This window comes from Mycothermus thermophilus (genome assembly GCF_041956435.1).
Source record: "Mycothermus thermophilus strain CBS 625.91 unplaced genomic scaffold VTJ04scaffold_6, whole genome shotgun sequence".
NCBI lineage: Eukaryota > Fungi > Ascomycota > Sordariomycetes > Sordariales > Chaetomiaceae > Mycothermus > Mycothermus thermophilus.
In genome coordinates, this window is record NW_027191432.1 from 1,182,109 (window position 1) to 1,199,310 (window position 17,202).

General features: G+C 53.6%; 5 protein-coding genes across 5 annotated transcripts; all 5 read right to left on the bottom strand.

Annotated features, from left to right (window-relative positions):
* Positions 1–294: 294 nt before the first annotated feature.
* VTJ04DRAFT_8841 (uncharacterized protein) lies at positions 295–3,917 on the bottom strand (the record flags this gene model as incomplete). Its single annotated transcript, XM_069367322.1, has 6 exons — positions 295–1,578; positions 1,793–1,893; positions 2,397–2,627; positions 2,831–3,213; positions 3,284–3,553; positions 3,784–3,917. 6 exons carry the CDS (start codon positions 3,915–3,917, stop codon positions 295–297), a joined length of 2,403 nt encoding a protein of 800 aa, XP_069215662.1.
* A 4,982-nt stretch (positions 3,918–8,899) lies between these two features.
* Positions 8,900–9,424, bottom strand: VTJ04DRAFT_8842 (uncharacterized protein; the record flags this gene model as incomplete). Its single annotated transcript, XM_069367323.1, has 2 exons — positions 8,900–9,124; positions 9,167–9,424. 2 exons carry the CDS (start codon positions 9,422–9,424, stop codon positions 8,900–8,902), a joined length of 483 nt encoding a protein of 160 aa, XP_069215663.1.
* A 939-nt stretch (positions 9,425–10,363) lies between these two features.
* On the bottom strand, positions 10,364–11,004 carry VTJ04DRAFT_8843 (uncharacterized protein; the record flags this gene model as incomplete). Its single annotated transcript, XM_069367324.1, has 2 exons — positions 10,364–10,666; positions 10,738–11,004. 2 exons carry the CDS (start codon positions 11,002–11,004, stop codon positions 10,364–10,366), a joined length of 570 nt encoding a protein of 189 aa, XP_069215664.1.
* A 648-nt stretch (positions 11,005–11,652) lies between these two features.
* On the bottom strand, positions 11,653–12,706 carry VTJ04DRAFT_8844 (uncharacterized protein; the record flags this gene model as incomplete). Its single annotated transcript, XM_069367325.1, has 2 exons — positions 11,653–12,037; positions 12,249–12,706. The coding sequence occupies 2 exons, from the start codon at positions 12,704–12,706 to the stop codon at positions 11,653–11,655; spliced, it is 843 nt and encodes a 280-aa protein (XP_069215665.1).
* Positions 12,707–16,114: 3,408 nt separating this feature from the next.
* VTJ04DRAFT_8845 (uncharacterized protein) lies at positions 16,115–16,771 on the bottom strand (the record flags this gene model as incomplete). Its single annotated transcript, XM_069367326.1, has 2 exons — positions 16,115–16,433; positions 16,527–16,771. 2 exons carry the CDS (start codon positions 16,769–16,771, stop codon positions 16,115–16,117), a joined length of 564 nt encoding a protein of 187 aa, XP_069215666.1.
* Between the last annotated feature and the right edge of the window lie 431 nt (positions 16,772–17,202).

The following is a 17,202-nucleotide window of genomic DNA, read 5'->3' on the forward strand; positions in this document are numbered from 1 at the left end:
GCTCTCAAAGCAGAAGACATGTTGATAATACTCATGTCGCTAGTCCCTGGCTTGATGTCCATATGTATGTACGTATGTGGCGGTGGTCTCTGCCAACAAAAACGCTGAATCCTAACCTCAACCACCCTCCGTGGTTGAGGTTCTTCCAAGCTCTCCGCACAATCCACCCCAACCCAGACGACATCCACGATATCTTTGTGACGACCTGTACCATCCCGCATACAAGCTTTACGCTGACCTTGCAAGTCCTTTCTTGCCGTCCTCCCACCGTTCCCGACTTGTGTCAGCTCCTCATCAACCCGAGCTCCCCGTCACCCTCGCTCCCTCAACCCAAGCCAGTAGCCGACCGAGCACCCCCTCCAACCACAGAAGGTTGCACAGGAGCCATCCCAGCATTCCCCTCGCCAGCACGAGCACAAGGGTTGTAACGGGCCACGTGGTCATCTCCGCCATCCATTTGGTCAGCGTTTCTGTTGCCGCTGCTGCTACACCGCTGGCCGTCGTTCTGAGCCAAGCCATGTCAAACGCCGGTGCAGGCCGGTGGTCCGTACCCGTTGAGCGTCCCTCCGCCGGGCAAAGGATCAGGGAACCGTCGTCGTGGTGTCTGATGAAGAAGTGCCCTGTGTCAATCCAGCGGGCAACGGCGTCGTCTTCGTCTTGGTTTTCGTTGTCAGCTTGGTTGGGTGCGGCACAGCAAGGGGTGGATTCCATGTCTGTGGACTCGAGAGAGGATGAGAAACTGGGTGAGCTGTTGGGGAGGGAGCCGGTGTTGGGGGTCATAATCATGATGTCCGTGTTGGAAGAGACAGCAGTCCTGAAAGAGGACGAGGGAGTGCGCTCGTTGGTGGATACGTGTTGGCTTGTGGCGGTGGAGGGTTTCTCTCCGTGCTGTTGTTGGGGCTGTTGGGCATGAGGCCCGGTATGGTCAGGCTGCTCTTGGTGTGTATGCTCCTGATGATGACCCTGCTGTTCCTGGGCTCGCTGGAGTTGGAGAAGCCGCTGGTCCAAAGCTACCTCGAAGGACGGCTCCTGAGAAGTCCCAAGCGAGATGAAACCGTCCGGATTTCCGTTGACTGATGTCTGTCCAGATGTTCCGGCAGTTTGGAGAGGCGCGCCTTTGACGGCCACCTTGGGCGAGGCTGACTCTGGAGGATTCGGGAGGCTCGGACTCTCCCTCACTGGGGCTGGGCACGACTGATTTGATCTCTCAGAAGGCACCCATCCGGATGTCAGAGGGGGGTTCAGCCCGTCAAAGGTTTGGTTGCCATAACCATGAACCCCTCCGATCAGTGGTGACGCCCATCCACGAAGCTGTGCATAGGCTCGAGGATTCTGCCAGGCAAACTCGCGATGCACCGCACCTGCATGAGCGACTAGGGCCGGGTCACGCCACTGTACCCATGGGTGACCGGCCACCTCATCTGTCAGGTCCAGGAGAGTTGCCGCGTTCCAGGCCGTCTCAGCACACCCGCTTTTCCTGTGGTCTCGGAGCTTGTCGGCTTTGGGGAACGTGAGCTTCAGTTCGATGTCGTCGACGATGCGCTGGACGAAATACTCAGCACCGGGGACCGGCACCAGCTAGGCGAACGGGTCAGGGATGCATGGGACCTGGCCGGGGATGTTGAAATTATGATATGAAGTCTCTAGGTAAACGGGCTGGATGTGCCGAGGTGCGAAGGGAGGAGATCGAGGATCGAGAGAAGACCTTTTATGGTTGGCAGTGTTGTCGCTGATAGTGTTCCGGAGGTCAAGAGATGACTGGGCCGAGGCCATTGGACCCGAGGGGATGGACGAAATATGCGCTGAGAATGGCACCATCGTCGGTTGGTTGTCCAGACGGTGCTGGAGAGACCTTGATGGGAAATCGGCCTGGAGTCCTGAGGTTGGGAGCTGCTGGAGGTTCTCCAATACGCTGCCATGGTTTGGAAAGCACCCCTGGGCTTCGTATCTATGCTGCTGTGACATATTGAAAGATGGGACTTAAGATGCTTGTTAAGAGAGTATTGTGTAGGAGGGTCGGGGTAACGGAGATGGTGTGAGGTTGAGGATGAAAACCATGTCGGGTTTCGGGTTTCGAGAAGTATCTCCTGTCTTTAAGGGCTGGCCGAGCCATTGGGTCCTGAGGTCGGAGGAGCGTCCCTACCTCAGGAACCATTCATATCACGAAAGGCAACAAGCGCCAATGTGGTGTGGCTTATGCCATCAGGATAGGTACCATAGCTGGCTTCTGTAATGGAAAGAGGGAATGTCCATAAGAAACCCAGGTTCAATTGCAACCGATTCATATCTGCATATCTTTGTAGTTCCTCCTCGCTCCTCCCCCTGAACTATTCCTCCGCTTGAACTTGCACAAATCCGCGACCATGCTGGACGCGGAATCCGCGACGATAATGCACATCTGGATGCAGGCGAATCCGCGACAGCCCCGGCTCTTGGCCTAGAGGCTGATAACCCCGCGCTGGTGGTGACCGCCGGGCTGGTTTCCGGAACGGTTGTGATTGCCGGGGTTATCGCCGGGATGGCTGCCGGGATGGCTGCCGGGATGGCTGCCGGGATGGCTGCCGGGATGGCTGCCGGGATGGCTGCCGGGCCGGACCGGAGTACCGGGGCTGCGGCGGGGTCCCACGCTGGATTACTCAATCAATACAATGTCGGGAAGTACCGCGGAATTGTCAGGCACTGTGCTTGCGGCAGAAATTCCATTGTCCCTACGGCTGAGATCGTGTCAGGAGACCATCTCGGATTAACCACCACGCACCACGGGCGGACTGTTTGTCCGTCACCAGCAACGACACTCACATGTTCCCTCCAGCACCCCCGTCGCTCTTACCATCAGGAACCTTCTCATGAAAATCGACCCGCGGCTTGATGCTCATGCGCGGGGCGTTCAGTCCCATCGTCCAGTTCCACTCGCTCAGCATGCGGACTATCTCGAAGCCAATCTCACCGTGGCCGCGGAGCACCTCCTGCCAGTCGGGAGGGAGCTGCTGTCCGCGCCGGCCACGACTGAAGAGGTAGAACAGGGTGTGAGCAATGAGGAAACGGCGTATGGGCGCGTGTGGGCCCGTGTGCTCAAAGATGTACTGCACGTCGCGCAGGTTGGGAGCGCGGTGGTCGTCAGAGGCTTCGCCGTAGTAGCTGTAGAGAACATCCATGACGGCGTTGCGCAGGCCAGGAAGGCCGAATTTGCCGCCCATGACGTAGACGTCGAGACTGGAGACAAAGAGAGGTTAAGGATTTGTTGTTGTCACGTAAACGTGCGGGACGATAAATAAACACATACTAGTCGCGCACCGTGTACTTGTTCTGTTCATCAGGGACCTGGAAGCGGAAGTTCCTTGCGTTGACGGCCGGGAGGAAGGTGGTGCCGTAAAGCCAGCGGACAACGAAGCCAAAGATGCGAGGATCGTCCTCTGGCAGCTTGATCTCGGTGGCGCCATCCTTCAACTGCTCGCGGAAGAACTCGGACTGGCTGACAAGGAGCTTCTCGTGAACCATCCAGTTGTGCTCCTGGGGTCCGACTTTCACCGTGACGATGCGGTCGGTGAGCCAGCTGTGTTGGGAGAAAGCATGTTTGTTAGCCCCATTGCAAGACCCTCGATCAGTGTGCCGCTCTCGATCTCTGAGGTCCGCGGCCATTGTGACATCGCAACCATCATGAGGTCTACGACCATTATGAACGAGTCTTGGATGACCAGCTATGAAGGGGGAAACAGGGAACAAGCTTCTTGGGCCTTTGACTTTGGGGGGGAGGGGGTGCCTTGAAAGGTAACAAGCACTTACTTCTCAGGAAGAGTGTCCTGGCAGGTCGACTCGTTCTGGTTTGCATCCTTGGCGTCCTGCGAGCCCGAGGGGGCTGCCGTGGTAGAGGGGGCCGAATCCTCCGGCATGTTTTCGGTGAGGTCGATGACTGGCATAATCTGAGAAGTCAGAGTATCTTGGTCAGATCGGCGAGATGAAAGACGTAAACGAAGTTCGGACGCCGGGCACAAACTCAGCAAGCGAAGGGTGTCTTACTTTGAGAGTGCTTTGTCAAAACGTGTGTCAGACTAGAAGAGATGAAAGTCAGCGAACCGGTTGCGAACCACCGACCAGGCCACGAGTTCAGGCCGCGTGAAGTTGTTGAAAAGAGGAGGAACAAGAACAAGTGGTGAAGGTGATTGACGACGAGGTAGAAATACAAAGATGATATTCACTCACTGTCGTGAAGGAATCTGGAAAGGTTTGTTAGCGAGAGAAAGGAAAGTTGAAGAAAGGGAAGAAGTTGAGGAAGAAATCCAAAGCTCCAAGTTGGGAGAAAGGAACTCGTGAAAGAAACAAATGCAGGGAATGGAGAAAACCAAAGATCCGATGGATCCACCGACCAACTCACCGCGGCGAAGAAAACTCAAGTGAGGGAGTGGCTAGTCGGAAAGGATCAAGTTCAAGAAAGTGAAGAGGTCAAAGATGAAGCCGAGGAAATGGTCGATAATGAAGATGGAAAGACAAACATGAAAACACAAACTCACCTCAATAAAGATGACTTGGCTGGAAGAGGGCGGGGTGTGGTTAGTTGAAGGAGGAAAGAGGAAAGGAAAGTGAAGAGGAGGAGGGGGAGGAGGAGGAGGAGGAGGAGGAGAAAAAAGTAGTCGACCAAGGTCGCGGAACAAATCCCGAGCCCGAATTTGGAAGAAAGTAATCCCGTCAAAGAAAAGAAATATACAAAGCCCACACGAAGCGACATACCTTGATCAAGAAGGCCTGATGGTGGAAAGATGTAAACTTTAAGAAGGTGGAGGAAAGAAGGAGTCGAAGAGAGAGGGATGGATGTAGTAAGAAAAAGAGGAAAACACACCGACTTACCTTCGTTGCGAAGAGGTTTTGTGGAGGGGTCTGGACGTAGTTAGTTGGAGGAGGAAAACAAGGAAAGAAGGGAAGGAGGTGGAAGAGGTGGAAGAAAAGGAAGTCGAACGAGGTTGGGGAACACTTCCCAGCCTGAAGTTGGAAAAAAAAGTAATCCCGCTAAAGAAAATAAACACACAAAAGTCCAGACAAAATCATCGACTTGGTGAAGAAAGCTTAGGAGGCGGGGGGAAGAGGTGGTTAGTTGAAGGAGGAGAAGAAGGAAAGTAAAGAGGGGGAAGAAGGAACAAAGGTCGAAGAAAGATGCGGAATGGATCCCCAGCCCAAAGTTGGATGAAAGTAATCCCCCTAAAGAAAAGAAATACACACAGACATACAGAGGGGTCTGGACGAAATTACTCACGTACCTTGGTCAAGAAAGCTTGAGGACGTAGGGAGGTGGTTAGTCGAAAGATGTAAACTTTGAGAAGGTGAAAGTACAGAAGAAGAAGAAAATGCTAACCTACCTTCCTTGTGAAAGCCTTAGGGACGGTGGTAGAGGTGGTTAGTTGAAGGATGGAAAGGAAGGAAAGAGGGGGAAGAGGAAGAAGAAAAGAAGTCGAACAAAGTTGCGGAACAGATCTCCAGTCCGAGGTTGGAAGAAAGTGATTCCTCTAACTAAACAAAGAGCACAATGTCTGAGAAACTAAAATGATCAGACGAGACCACTTACTTCCCTTGGTTAAGAAATCCTAAGGACGCGATGAGGTGGTTAGCCGAGGGAGGTAACCTCAAGAAGGTGAAAGCAGAAAAGAAGAAGTCGATGAGATGGATGCCAATAGAGCAAGACAAAAGATCAAAACGCCTCTTGCCTCAATGGAGAAAGCTCGGGGACGAGGGTGGTTAGTTGAAGGATTAAAGGAGGGAAAAGAAGTGAAGAGGACGAAGAGGAGGAAGAAAAAGAACTCGAAGAAAGTTGTGGGACAAATCCTCCGCTAAAGAAAAGAAATATAAAAAGTCCAAGGAACAAGACAACCCAGATAAAACTACCGGCTTACCTTAGTTAATAACCCCTGAGCACGTTGGGAGTCGGTTAGCGGAAGATGTAAACTTTAAAAAGCTTGAAGAAGAAAAGTAGACGTCGAAGAACGGGATGATGATGTCGAGAAACAAGAATAAAAACACCAACTTACCTCGATGAAAAAAGCTGGGGGCGGGAGAGGAGGCGGTTAGTAGAAAGAGGTAAACTTCAGGAAAGGAAGAGGAAGAAGGAGTTAAGAGGTGGCGAGAAAGTAAGACGAAGATGATACCTGCTTACGGTCGTGAAGAATTCTGGAGAATGTGGTTAGTTGAAGGAGGAAAAGAGGGAAGTAAATGGAGGAGCAAGAGGAAGAAGAAGGAGAAAACCGACACCCTGAAGGCATAGGGAGGCGGAGGCGGAAACGGTTAGGAAAGAGACAATCTCTAAGAAGGCGAAGAATAAGAAGAAGCCGAAGGGACGATAGATAAGAAAGATAATGATAATACCTACTTACCGTTGTTGAGATTGCTGGAGAGTTTGGTTAGTGGTAGGAAGGAAAGTGGAGTGGAAGGAAGTGACGGAAAAACGGATTGAAGAGGATGAGAGATCCCGAAGCTGCAAAATAATAATCCCGGCAAAGGAAATGGTACAGGAAACTGGGAGATCAGACGGAAATTCGGACTTACCGTGGTGAGGAAAGCCTGAGGAAGGCCGTAGTCAGTGGGAAAAGGTCAAGTTCGAGGAAGTAAAGAAGACGAAGAAAACGTTGAAGAGAGGAATAAGCCCAAGAACTCGGAATCGGAAAAAGTCATTCTTGCCAAAGAAGAGTGCGGGAATCCAAAGACAAAAACACTGACTTACCTTCTTGTGAAGATGCTGGAAGGTTTGGTGAGTGGAAGAAGGGAAAGGAGGAAAGTTGTGGAAGGTGATGAAGGAAAGAAGAAATGGAAAAAGGAGGAGGACGAAATCCAAGGCTCGAGGTTGGAAGAAAGCAATCCCTCCAAAAAAAAGGGAAACTAAATGATCAGATGAAAATATTGACTCACCTTGGAGAAGAAACCTGGGGCAGGTTTGGTTAGTAGAAGGAAGACAAGAGGGAAAGTAAAAAGTCGAAGAAGCCGAGGAACAAATCCTCGACCCCAAGTCGGAAGAAAGCAATCCTGTTAAAGAACACCTGGGAAAGCTGAAGATCGGATGATAATACGTGCCTACCGTGTTATAATGCCCGAAGGTGTTGGGGTGTGGTCAGTGGAGCGAGGCTAGGAAGGTGAAGAAGAAAGAAGAGGGCGAAGAGGTTGAGGAACGAAACCAAAACTCGAAGCTGGAAAACGAAAACACTGACTTACCGTGGTGAAGAAGATATTGAGGAAAGTTGAGGTCCAACTCCTGAACTCGAGTGGAAAGGGAGTAATCCTGTTAAAGAGTACTGGAAACTCAAAGCATGTGAAGCAACCGAGAGCCTCAAAGGCAGTGTGACTGAGCTCACCAAGAAGGACATCAATAACGGGGAGCCCCGTTCCCAGTTCAACACGCGGGCCTGCTACAACCTGTGGGACCGACTCACCATCGCAATAGAATCCTGCGGGAGTTGGGTACGGTTTGCAGAACGAGATAAAGCTCAAGACCGTGATAGAGTTGAAGTACCTGAAGTGAAGGGCAACAGTGCAAAAAGACGAAACCTAACACCGATACTTACCACAATGACAAACGTTGGAGTGTTTGGCCAGTTGAAGGAGGCAAGTTCAACAATGTGAAGAAGTAGAAGAGGCAAGAGAAGTTGAACAAGGAGGTCCAGGAACAAATCCTGACTTGACTTGTCTGTTAAATAAGAGTACATGAAACCTCAAAGATAAGACAGCAAGAGAAATAAGCTAAGAGCTTAGGGGTATAGTAGATAGGAAAGGGGAACGTTCAAGAGAGAAAGTAAGCCGAAGGATAAATCTTCAGCTCAGACTCGTTAAAGACCAGACTTGAACCTAAAAGAAGCCGAAGAACAACTTCTGAACTCGACGAAGTTAGGACAAATCAAGCCTATCAAAGAAGAGTCTCGGACAACTTCAAAGTTTAGTTGAGCCATGGTGCTTTCCGTGGTGAAGAAACCTTGAGGGTATGGTTGGTTGAAAGACGTTAAACTGACGGAGTGAACAGATACGAGTACCCCTACGTCAGATGCAAAGGCCAACACCAGACTGACATCGCGCTCAATCCCAGCATCGCCAAACTCCAGACAGGACGAATCATCTCATGAAACCGTGGAGTTGATCCTTGGGTGCAGTACTCGTACACCATCGCTTCGTCAAGCACACCAAATTCCAAACTCAGGGAGGTTTACGTCCCTCATTTCTTTTTGATATTAGAGTAGTATCTTTGAACTTAAGAGTGTCAAGGAGACAACTAACCTTTCCTCATGTGTTTCTCTACGCCAACGTACTGTGTAGTACATACAATCAGCCGTAGCTCAAAAACAACAACCACCATCCACACAACAACCTCGGCCGCCCCCTGAAGTAAATAAACAGTGCAACCACGACAACAACTCTTCACCTCCAAAGCACATATATCTTGACCAATACCGAGAAGCACTCATCAAAAAACAAATGCATCAATTCTCTACACAGACCAAGAACGCTATCCCACTCTAAAACCCACTCAGAACAGTTACACCACATCGTCGTCGTCGTATTCATCATCAACTGTCATCAGCAACGTCCAGCCAACCAGCTAGCCAGTCAGCAGCACACCCCAAGGCAGCGAGCAAGTGTAAGATGAGGGGTACTTTTCCACCACTTCACAGACACACAAATCCACAGCCAGGCGTAAGATGAAATGACAAGACAGGAGGAGGACGGAGGGAGGCTGTAAAAGGTGGAGGATATTTAAGGCAAAGCGATGCATACTACTCTTAAACCAAGCAGTGCGGCTTCGCTGAACCAACAAAACGCCCGCCAGTAACACATGGCACAGAAGAAAGCAACCACGAAAAACCAAAAGGCTGAGCTCAAAACACACAAGAGGAAAAGAATGTCAACACAAACAGATAAAATATTCGCACAATCCTTAGATAGATAAACAAAGCCTTGACCCTTGTGTCCATTGCCTTACACCCGCCTGCCCACCTTCCCACCTGCCTGCCTGCCTGCCATACAGCCAACCCACCCGCCTTGCCTTGCCTTTGCCTGCATGCCGAGAGAGAAAACCAGACCGAGGAGAGAATATTTCCGGGAAATAGTACCAAGCCTTAAAGTTAGAAAGCTCACACCAACACCGCGAAAAGATTCCCCCCTACCGCCCAGTTTTACAAAAATGATAAAAGAACACAAACACCAGAAAACCCAACAAAAATATGCCTACCCGCCGCCCGCCCCGCCGCCTTTGTGTGTCTGTGTGTGCTGTTACACCCAACCCACAAACAAACAACCCGAGGAGAGAGAGAAAAGCATGATTCGCGACGCCCACACGTGTAAAACAACACCCAACAACACAAAAAAACACCCAAGAGGCCGCAAACGCAAACTCCCCTCCCTTCCCGAGAGTGAAAAACCCCGTATGCCCCGATGAAAAACCCCGGCTCCCATGACCCATTCCCTAGGAATGGTCGTGTGTCCCTCTATATCCCTCTTTTTTCTTGTTTCAGTCGTAAAAAACCCGTGACACCATCAAGGCTTTTTGTATCGTGATGAAATGATGAAAAACCGCCTCCGTGACGATGAGAAAAAAAAGGAAAAAAGAGAAAAAAAACGCGCCCCAGAACCCCAGATAATGCATGGTATCGCAAAACAAGAGACTAACAAAGCAGACCCCGCAAACGCCGTAGTTGTTGTCGCAACAGAAAGACGCCGATGCAAAACAGGCTGGCTTGACGAGAATGCAAAACCGCCCCCGTGTGAAAGAAAAAGAAATTAACACAAGACTTGAAACATGCCCATGCCGCTGGTTTAAGTTATTCGAACAGTCGAAGAGAAACGTTAAAACAAGCCGCAGCCTTCACCTTGCGAAGGCGATGCGACACCGGATCCGAGCAAGAGGTTGTTGTTGTGGTTATCGAAGTCGAGGGTATCGCGGAGGGGATCGATTAAAACTCTTTCGTTGCGCCGTCCGAGAAATTAGGTTCCAGGTTTGTCGCTCCGAGGTGAAATAACCGGTTGCCGCCAAGAGAAGGGTTTGATGTTTTTGTACAAGTGGGTATCAAAAAGCCAGAGAGAGGTGGAGACCGCCCAGCCGACCCTGAAGCAGCTGAGCTGCGGTCAAGATCCCCCAGCGCCTGCCCGAGGGTGCAAAGTGAAAGAGAATGAATCGATGCCCGCGAGGTTGTCGGATGTCGGTGCCTCCCGCCAAGATGAACAGCTGCCCATGAGCGGGTTTGTTTTGAATTTTGTTTTGCTTTCGCACGGTGGTGGGGTTTTGCTAGTGTAGCCGTCTGCAACGGAGACAACAGCGGCGACGACGATAACGACGACGCTCCGGGGTCAACTCGGACCTTGTGAGGTCCGGGCGTGTCACGGAGGCGAAGTCGTCACCACCTTACCACCGCCGGGTGACGGGCTGCTGCATCCGGGAGGGAGACACCGAGGGTGGCGGGCTCGACATGGAGACACCAGTCACGGGGTTGATGATGGGGATGGCATTGCGAGCACGGGTCGCGGCCGGCTGGTGCAGCTTCAGGGTGGAGGGCTGACTTTGGAAGGCCGGGGGAATGAAGGACGGCGAGGATGACTGCAACGAGAAGCCCGAGGCGACCTGCGTCGGGTGCTGGGTCGGCGAGCCCTGAGGCGAGTTGCTAGCTAGCGACGAGCGCTCCGACGCGGAGCTGTGAAGATAGACGTACTACCGGCAACCACGTGTCAGCTGGGAAGACCAAAGTGTTTGGACCAGTGATGGAACGCGGGGCAACTCACGTCGCTCTCGGTCAATAGGTTAGGGCAAAACTCCAAATCGTCCTCGAGGTCGAAGGAGCGCACGGCCTCGAAACGCATCCGGAAGTTGTTGAGGTTGGCAGCATCGGTCAGCTCCTTCATGCTCCTCACGCCGCGGAACTGCTTTTGCGGGTTCTGGGCGACGGCGAGACGCGGGGCCCTCCGATTCCGCCCGCCATGGTGGTTGTGGGAAACAGCAGCGGCGGTGGCCGGAGTGGGATGCGGGTTGAACTGGTAGAAGGTTGACATAATGATGGATTTTTGGATCGGAGGTGTTCAGCAACGGGATCGGTGCAGCAAGCCAAGAGGCGGTGTCGAGTATGTTGGGGGCGAGGCGCGGAGAGCTGGTCGGACAACAATCTGCTGCTGGCAGTGTGGCTGGAGCAAAACAAAGAATTAAAAGAGAGTCGCGCTGTCGGTGATGGCGGAGTTGTAGGAATGGAGTTTTGTTTGTTTTTGGAGCAAGCGACGACGTGGTGCTAGGAGGAGGTTGGTGAAAGTGGTGGTCGTGTGTGGTGGTTGAGGTCTGAGATGGTGGTGGTGGTGGGTAGGGTGTTTTTGGTGGTACGTGGGGATGGCGGAGGGTAAAGTAGGAGGTCAGGCAAAGGAAGAGGCGAAGGAGGGAAGAGGGAACAAGTCGGAAGCGACGAAGGACGAAGAGCAAAGAGAAAAAGTGGGGAAGCACCGCAGAAGAATGGCGCTAATGCATGAGAGAGGCAGGACCCTGGACGCCAAACCCTCGCAACCCTCGTCTGGCCCCGCTGCTGGCCCGCTGACGGCCACGACTGGCCACTCCCGTTTGCGGCTTGGGTGCGGGCGGTGGCGAGACCGCATCAACGAGTGGAGACCATCGCGACAATCATTGGGTGAAACCCTGGCGCTAGGCCGAAAGCGGGTCTAGATTGCTGGGGACATTGCTGTCGTGTAATTTTGGGGCCCAGTGCCGGATGTGTTGCGTGGACGGTGCTGGCTGGGTTCTTTTGGGGCTGGGATGGAAGCAGCCAGCGAGAACGAGCGACAGCCAGCGCCAGCCAGCTCGCCGTCGAGGCTTGTCAGTCTCCCCCCCATCCCCCATCCATCCACATCCCGCTCCACTCCGCATTCGCCCAGCCCGTCCCGGTTCCCGTCGCACTCTGTTGCGTTCCCCAGCCCGTCCGCAGCCGTCACCCGACGTGGCCCGATCTGATAGCTGGGCAGGGCAGCAACGAATGTTCCCTCGTGGTGTGCTCTGCCATCATCACCTTCGGCAGACCCGTCGCAACGCTTAACGGTCGGCACCCGCCTGTTCTCGGAATCACGGGAGTCCCATGAGCACACTCGGCTTCGACCGAACACAGCACTGCCCGTTCTAGTGGGACGAGGAAGCAGTCGCTAGCACCTAGGGTGGTAGCAGGCGACAAGTGAAGAAAGCTTTTTGCATGACAGAAACTACGACGATACAGCAGACGATACAGCAGACCACCTTGATTCTCGACCGTGAGCCAAGTGCACACTGCTGCACTGCTGGTGCTGGACGCATCGACTTCATCCAGTGCAGCGCTGTGGGGTTCCATGCCTGCTGTGCGCGCGACTCGAGCTCGTGGGGACCTTCTGTACCTGTGGCGTTGAGCGAATGGAGGTCTCGTGAGCGGCAGAAACCCGCATTCCTGACGCCCGTGTGCGCTGAAACGGGCGCACGAGGCCCAATTGGCCCGGCGGCTCCTCGAGCTGCGAGCGGGAGGTCAGCCTGCATGGCAAAGCAACCCAGCTGCCCAGCCCAGGTGCCGTCTGTGAGGAAAAGGGTTCCGCGGCCGGCAGCTGGGCGCGGGTTGACCCAGACATCAGATGGAACTGGAGGAGAAGAAGCTCTCCGGAGCTGCCGTCGTTGTGGCGTTTCTTTCTCGGTGGAGGATGTGAATTCTCCCGTCAGGTTCTTCGCCTTGCCCGGCAGTCCCGTTGGGTCCCGAGACATTGGGGCGTTCGGCTGGGAACTGGATCAAAACACAATCACAAGGCAGAATAACAGCCGCTGGCGGGGTGGTTCCCATCTCTCCTGGAGGATGAACACAATCTGACACACAGGTCTCTCTGGCTTACTGTGCACTCCCTCCAGAAAGAGGAGGTCATAGTGTATTGAGGACAGTATGATGACGGTCCTCTCGTCGCCATCTTTTCGCAACAGCGTTCCCTGCTCCAAATTTGCCATTGTCGATGCATTCGAGTGGCTTGGAACTATCTTCCCCATGACCCCGCAATACCGAGGGTTTGATCTTGGACACTTTGACGTCGATGAATGCTGGGATCTTCCTTTGACATCCCGGACTCAGCGAGGCCCGCCGGCGAGGCCACAAGCGCCTCCAGGTCCCAGGGGATCGGGTCTCATTGGCTGGTCGGCCAGCCGCCCGGACGGCGTCAAGCGACGGAAAGGCGAGGGCGACGAAAGCCTTTTGTGAACATCAAGGTCCACAGCCAGCAGAGAGATGATGGAGACCAACGAGGCAGAGGAGCAACAAGTACCTTACCTGAACGACAATACCTACCTAACAACCACAACCACCACGATACCTTCCATGCCTTACTACTAGAGCTGGCAACCTGAGCCAATGTCTCTGCTTCAGAGAAGGGCCATAGAACCCCGCACTGCCGAGACCGAGTGCTGTGTTGTTGACCCCTGGATGGAGTGACAAAGCTCGTCCTCAGCCCAGGGTTCCTTTTTGACGTTGCATCGTTTCCCGTCGCCTTTTTACCCTGTCAGCGGCGTCTGGGTCAGGCGCCCAACGCAAATTGACATCCGGCACACACGCACGCCGCGTGGCATGCCAGACACCAGGCCTCTCGAAGCTCTGTCGTCACCGTCGGTCGGTCGGTCAGTCGGGCAGTCGAGATGAGGAGGGGTCATTCATCGGACTACCCTAGTGTAGCAAACTTTGACGGCCCGGTCAATCGGTGCTAGTGTCCATCTGGTCAACTAAACCCAGCTAGCTTTGTGGATGGAGCTCCATGTGGTCAGGAGACGGGAGGGAGGGGCATCGAGGGGTTTGTGTTGTTGTTTGGGTTTCAAACCCGATGGCTTGGCAGGCTCCCCGACGCCAAGGGCCAAATCAAGGCAGAAGAGGCAGAGAAAAGAGGGCTCCGAAACACAACATCAAGAATGCAAGCGCTGTCCTTATTGACGACCTTGCTAGCCTCATTTCTCCAGTCGGAAAGACTCCATCCTCATATTCCACAAATGCAAGGACCTGCAAGTCAACAGCACCGCAATTGCAAGAAATCCGTTGCTGCTTTTTCCATGACGACCAACCTCCTCCCCCCTCCCCCTCCAACTGGAACGAAACGAGTGAGATCACCACCACGCCAGACACATCCCAGGAGTCGCTTGTGGCGGACGAGCGCCCTCTGATTCGCCCTGCTCCTCCTCATCCGCCACAGGTCCAAGCTCGATCGAGGGCCAAGGCGCAAATGTGCGTGCGCAGCAATGCAACCGCAGCACACCCGCAACAAAAAACAGAACCACACAGACAGGCACACACACACTTTGCCGCAAGACTCGACTGATTGATGACGGACTGGAACCTGGAACAATGCATTGTCCCCAAATTCCCCATCCCACGATGGGGCGCTGTTGTCCCGCCCTAGTGTACATTGACACTCTGCAGAGAAATTGCCACCCCATCTAGAAGCCAGCCAGTTCCTCAATCTCCAGGCTTGGAAGTTGGATGCGTATCGTAGGGCTGTGCAGAATTCAACACAAATATCCGGGTGCTGATCTCAACCTCGCCTCCCTTACAGGTGCAGGTTTTCGGCAGGACCTAAGTTACCTTACATATTGCGATGAAGATCAGTGATGCGCGCGGCAACCTTGCAGAATGCCTTGATCTCAACGACCGTTCGGGGTTTTTTTGCTGTTGAATTGCGTTGATGTTCGTCCATTTCGTTTGTCCTCATCACTGCCGAGAATGGTCCTGACATCGTTCCTGTCTTCGTCCTAAGTGAAATGAATGCTGCGGGGAACCTGGAACGGGAGCGAAGTGAACACAACTGCTGTTGGAAAAGCTCACCTCAGCTTCCTTGCCCGCCCTGCTCGTAACAATTACACCCCGTTTCGCCGGTGAGAACGGTAATTTACGACCCAAGGGAGCCGCCCGCACTGTGCATGGCTATGGATACCTGAGGGAGGTGTGGGTTCAATGCCTCAGGCACAAATCATGGAGCCGAAGAGGCGCTGCGCTTGCAGCAGCGAGCTCCACAGACCTTTGGAAAATCAAATTGAAAATCGGATGCCGACCGCCCCACCCAAGCCACGAGAGTCCCGTCCTGTGGTTTGGCGGTTTTTGTGTTTGTTTTGGGTTTCCAGATCCATCTAACCCCCTGCCCAGACGCACGGGCCAGAATGCGAGCCCGGCCGGCCCGAAACGTCCAATGGGCAGTTTGTGTGTGAGCTGTTTGGGGGGAAGACAGGAAAGACAGAAAGGAGGGTGGGTGGAGAGGTGACACTGCCACCACACCGCTCTTTTTTGAAGGTCCGGTTCATCCATCCATGGATGACTGATGGCTTCCCATCTCTTTTGCCGGCCGTCTGGCGGTGCTGCCCAGTCAGTGCCGAACCATTGGGATTGGAGCTGGGCCGTGGGGGTTGAACGGGAGGGGAGAGGAGAGGAGAGGGAGCGATGACGAAAGGCTTCGCCCGAGATTGGGTCTCAGACAAGACTCTCCAGCTATTTTTGCCTGTGTGTGGTGTCTGTGTGGAATTTGGCGTCTCGATCGAAAAAGTGAACAAGCGGACACAACAAAAACAGACTGGGATCGGAAATCCTCAGCGCCACAAGGTCGCGTGCTGCCATGCATTGCTTTTTCCCCGGACGAGCCGGCTGCCTGCCCTGCCTTGTCTGCCGTCATCGGGCGGGGCGGGCGGCGGCGGCGCAGGCCGCTGCAGCTGAGCCGAAGGCGGGGAACTGCGGTTTCCAGCTTGGGAAGCAGGACGAAAATGGCAATCATGTGGCATTGGTCACCTCACTCTCATCAGTGAATGACTTTCTGATTGAGAGGTGGTGTGATCTTTCATCTCCGCTCAATACTCAGAGACTTACTCCGTACACTACATCGGAAGAGGAAGAGTTATCTTGAGTTCGACGAGGCCGCTTTGACTTCCTACCGGCAGTTGCCGCCGACAACTTATGCCCTGATCTCAATAGAATTCCCATCAGAAGCTCCCACCATCGAGCACCCGACTTTTTTGCTGGGTAGAACTACCTTAATCACGTCAATTGTCAGGCAGCGGCCTAACTGTCGAGGCTACCAAAGCCCAGAAGGGCTCGATTCCCGTCTCGAGCACCGGGCCCTCCACGGACCCAAGCCGGGCCTCGACGCGGATTCGCTGTCTCTAACCGACAGCCCAGGTCATTGATGTGAGCGGAAACTCGGGGAACTCCTTCTTCCCCAAGTCCCTCTGGACATCGACTCCAACCAGGGAGTTGATGCTCAGTCCGGAAACCTTGAGCCTGAAGCCGTGCTCGGGGTCGAAAGTGATGACGCCCTGGCCGTCCGAGGCCTTGGGCCTGGGATATGATTTATTCTCCTGGAGCGGCGCAGGTAGGATGATAAACCCGTCCTCCGGGCCTCTCATCAATTTTATGAAAAACGCGTCCCACGTTTTAAAAGTGGATATGACGACGAAAGGATGTAGGATATAGTCCCGGCACCTGGGGTCGTCAAAATCGAAGCAGGCGGTGAGAGGCAGATACACAAGACTGGTCCTCTCCTCGGCCGTAACAAACGGCTTCTCCAATTCTTACAGATCATGGTAGGTGACGTCGGGCTCAATCTTGGGCGGTTGTTGTTGGGATTCGGGAACCACGGGCAAGAAGGGAATCCACGAAGTTTTGACCCTGTTGGTCCAAACGTGCCACCAGGCACGACAGGCAACCGGTTCCCGGCCGTTGTTCTGCTCGTCAGACAAGGGGAGGACTCGCCAACAGGGGGTCACTGTAACGGCTATCTGCGAGATATTCCAGAGCGGGCTGTCGGCGAACTTGCCCATCGTGACGAGGTCTTTGCGTAGGCACCAAACCGCGCGTCCTTATGCGGCTCGTACTTATAGTCTGTAACAACGCATCCCAGGGCTACGTAACCGTCTGGAGGGATTCGCTGCCACATCTTGAGACCATGCCAGTCTCCTGGCGCACCATACCCCACAGTTAATCGTCAAGAGGGTTGGTTAGTTAGATGAAGTTACTACTTAGACCTGAGACCCGGGTGACTACTTTTGTACCAGGCGGGCTCGGTAACGGCAGGACGGCCTGGACCCTTATCTCGTGCATTGCCCACAAGCAGAGCTGTGACGTCGGGCACGTTTGGTACGTCGTTAACCACAACGACGCTGCCGAGGGGCCTCAAGTTTCCCCAGGACCTCGGGTGCAGGAAAGTGACAACTCGGTTCCCGTCCCTGAATTTGCCTTCGTTTGGGGGGGG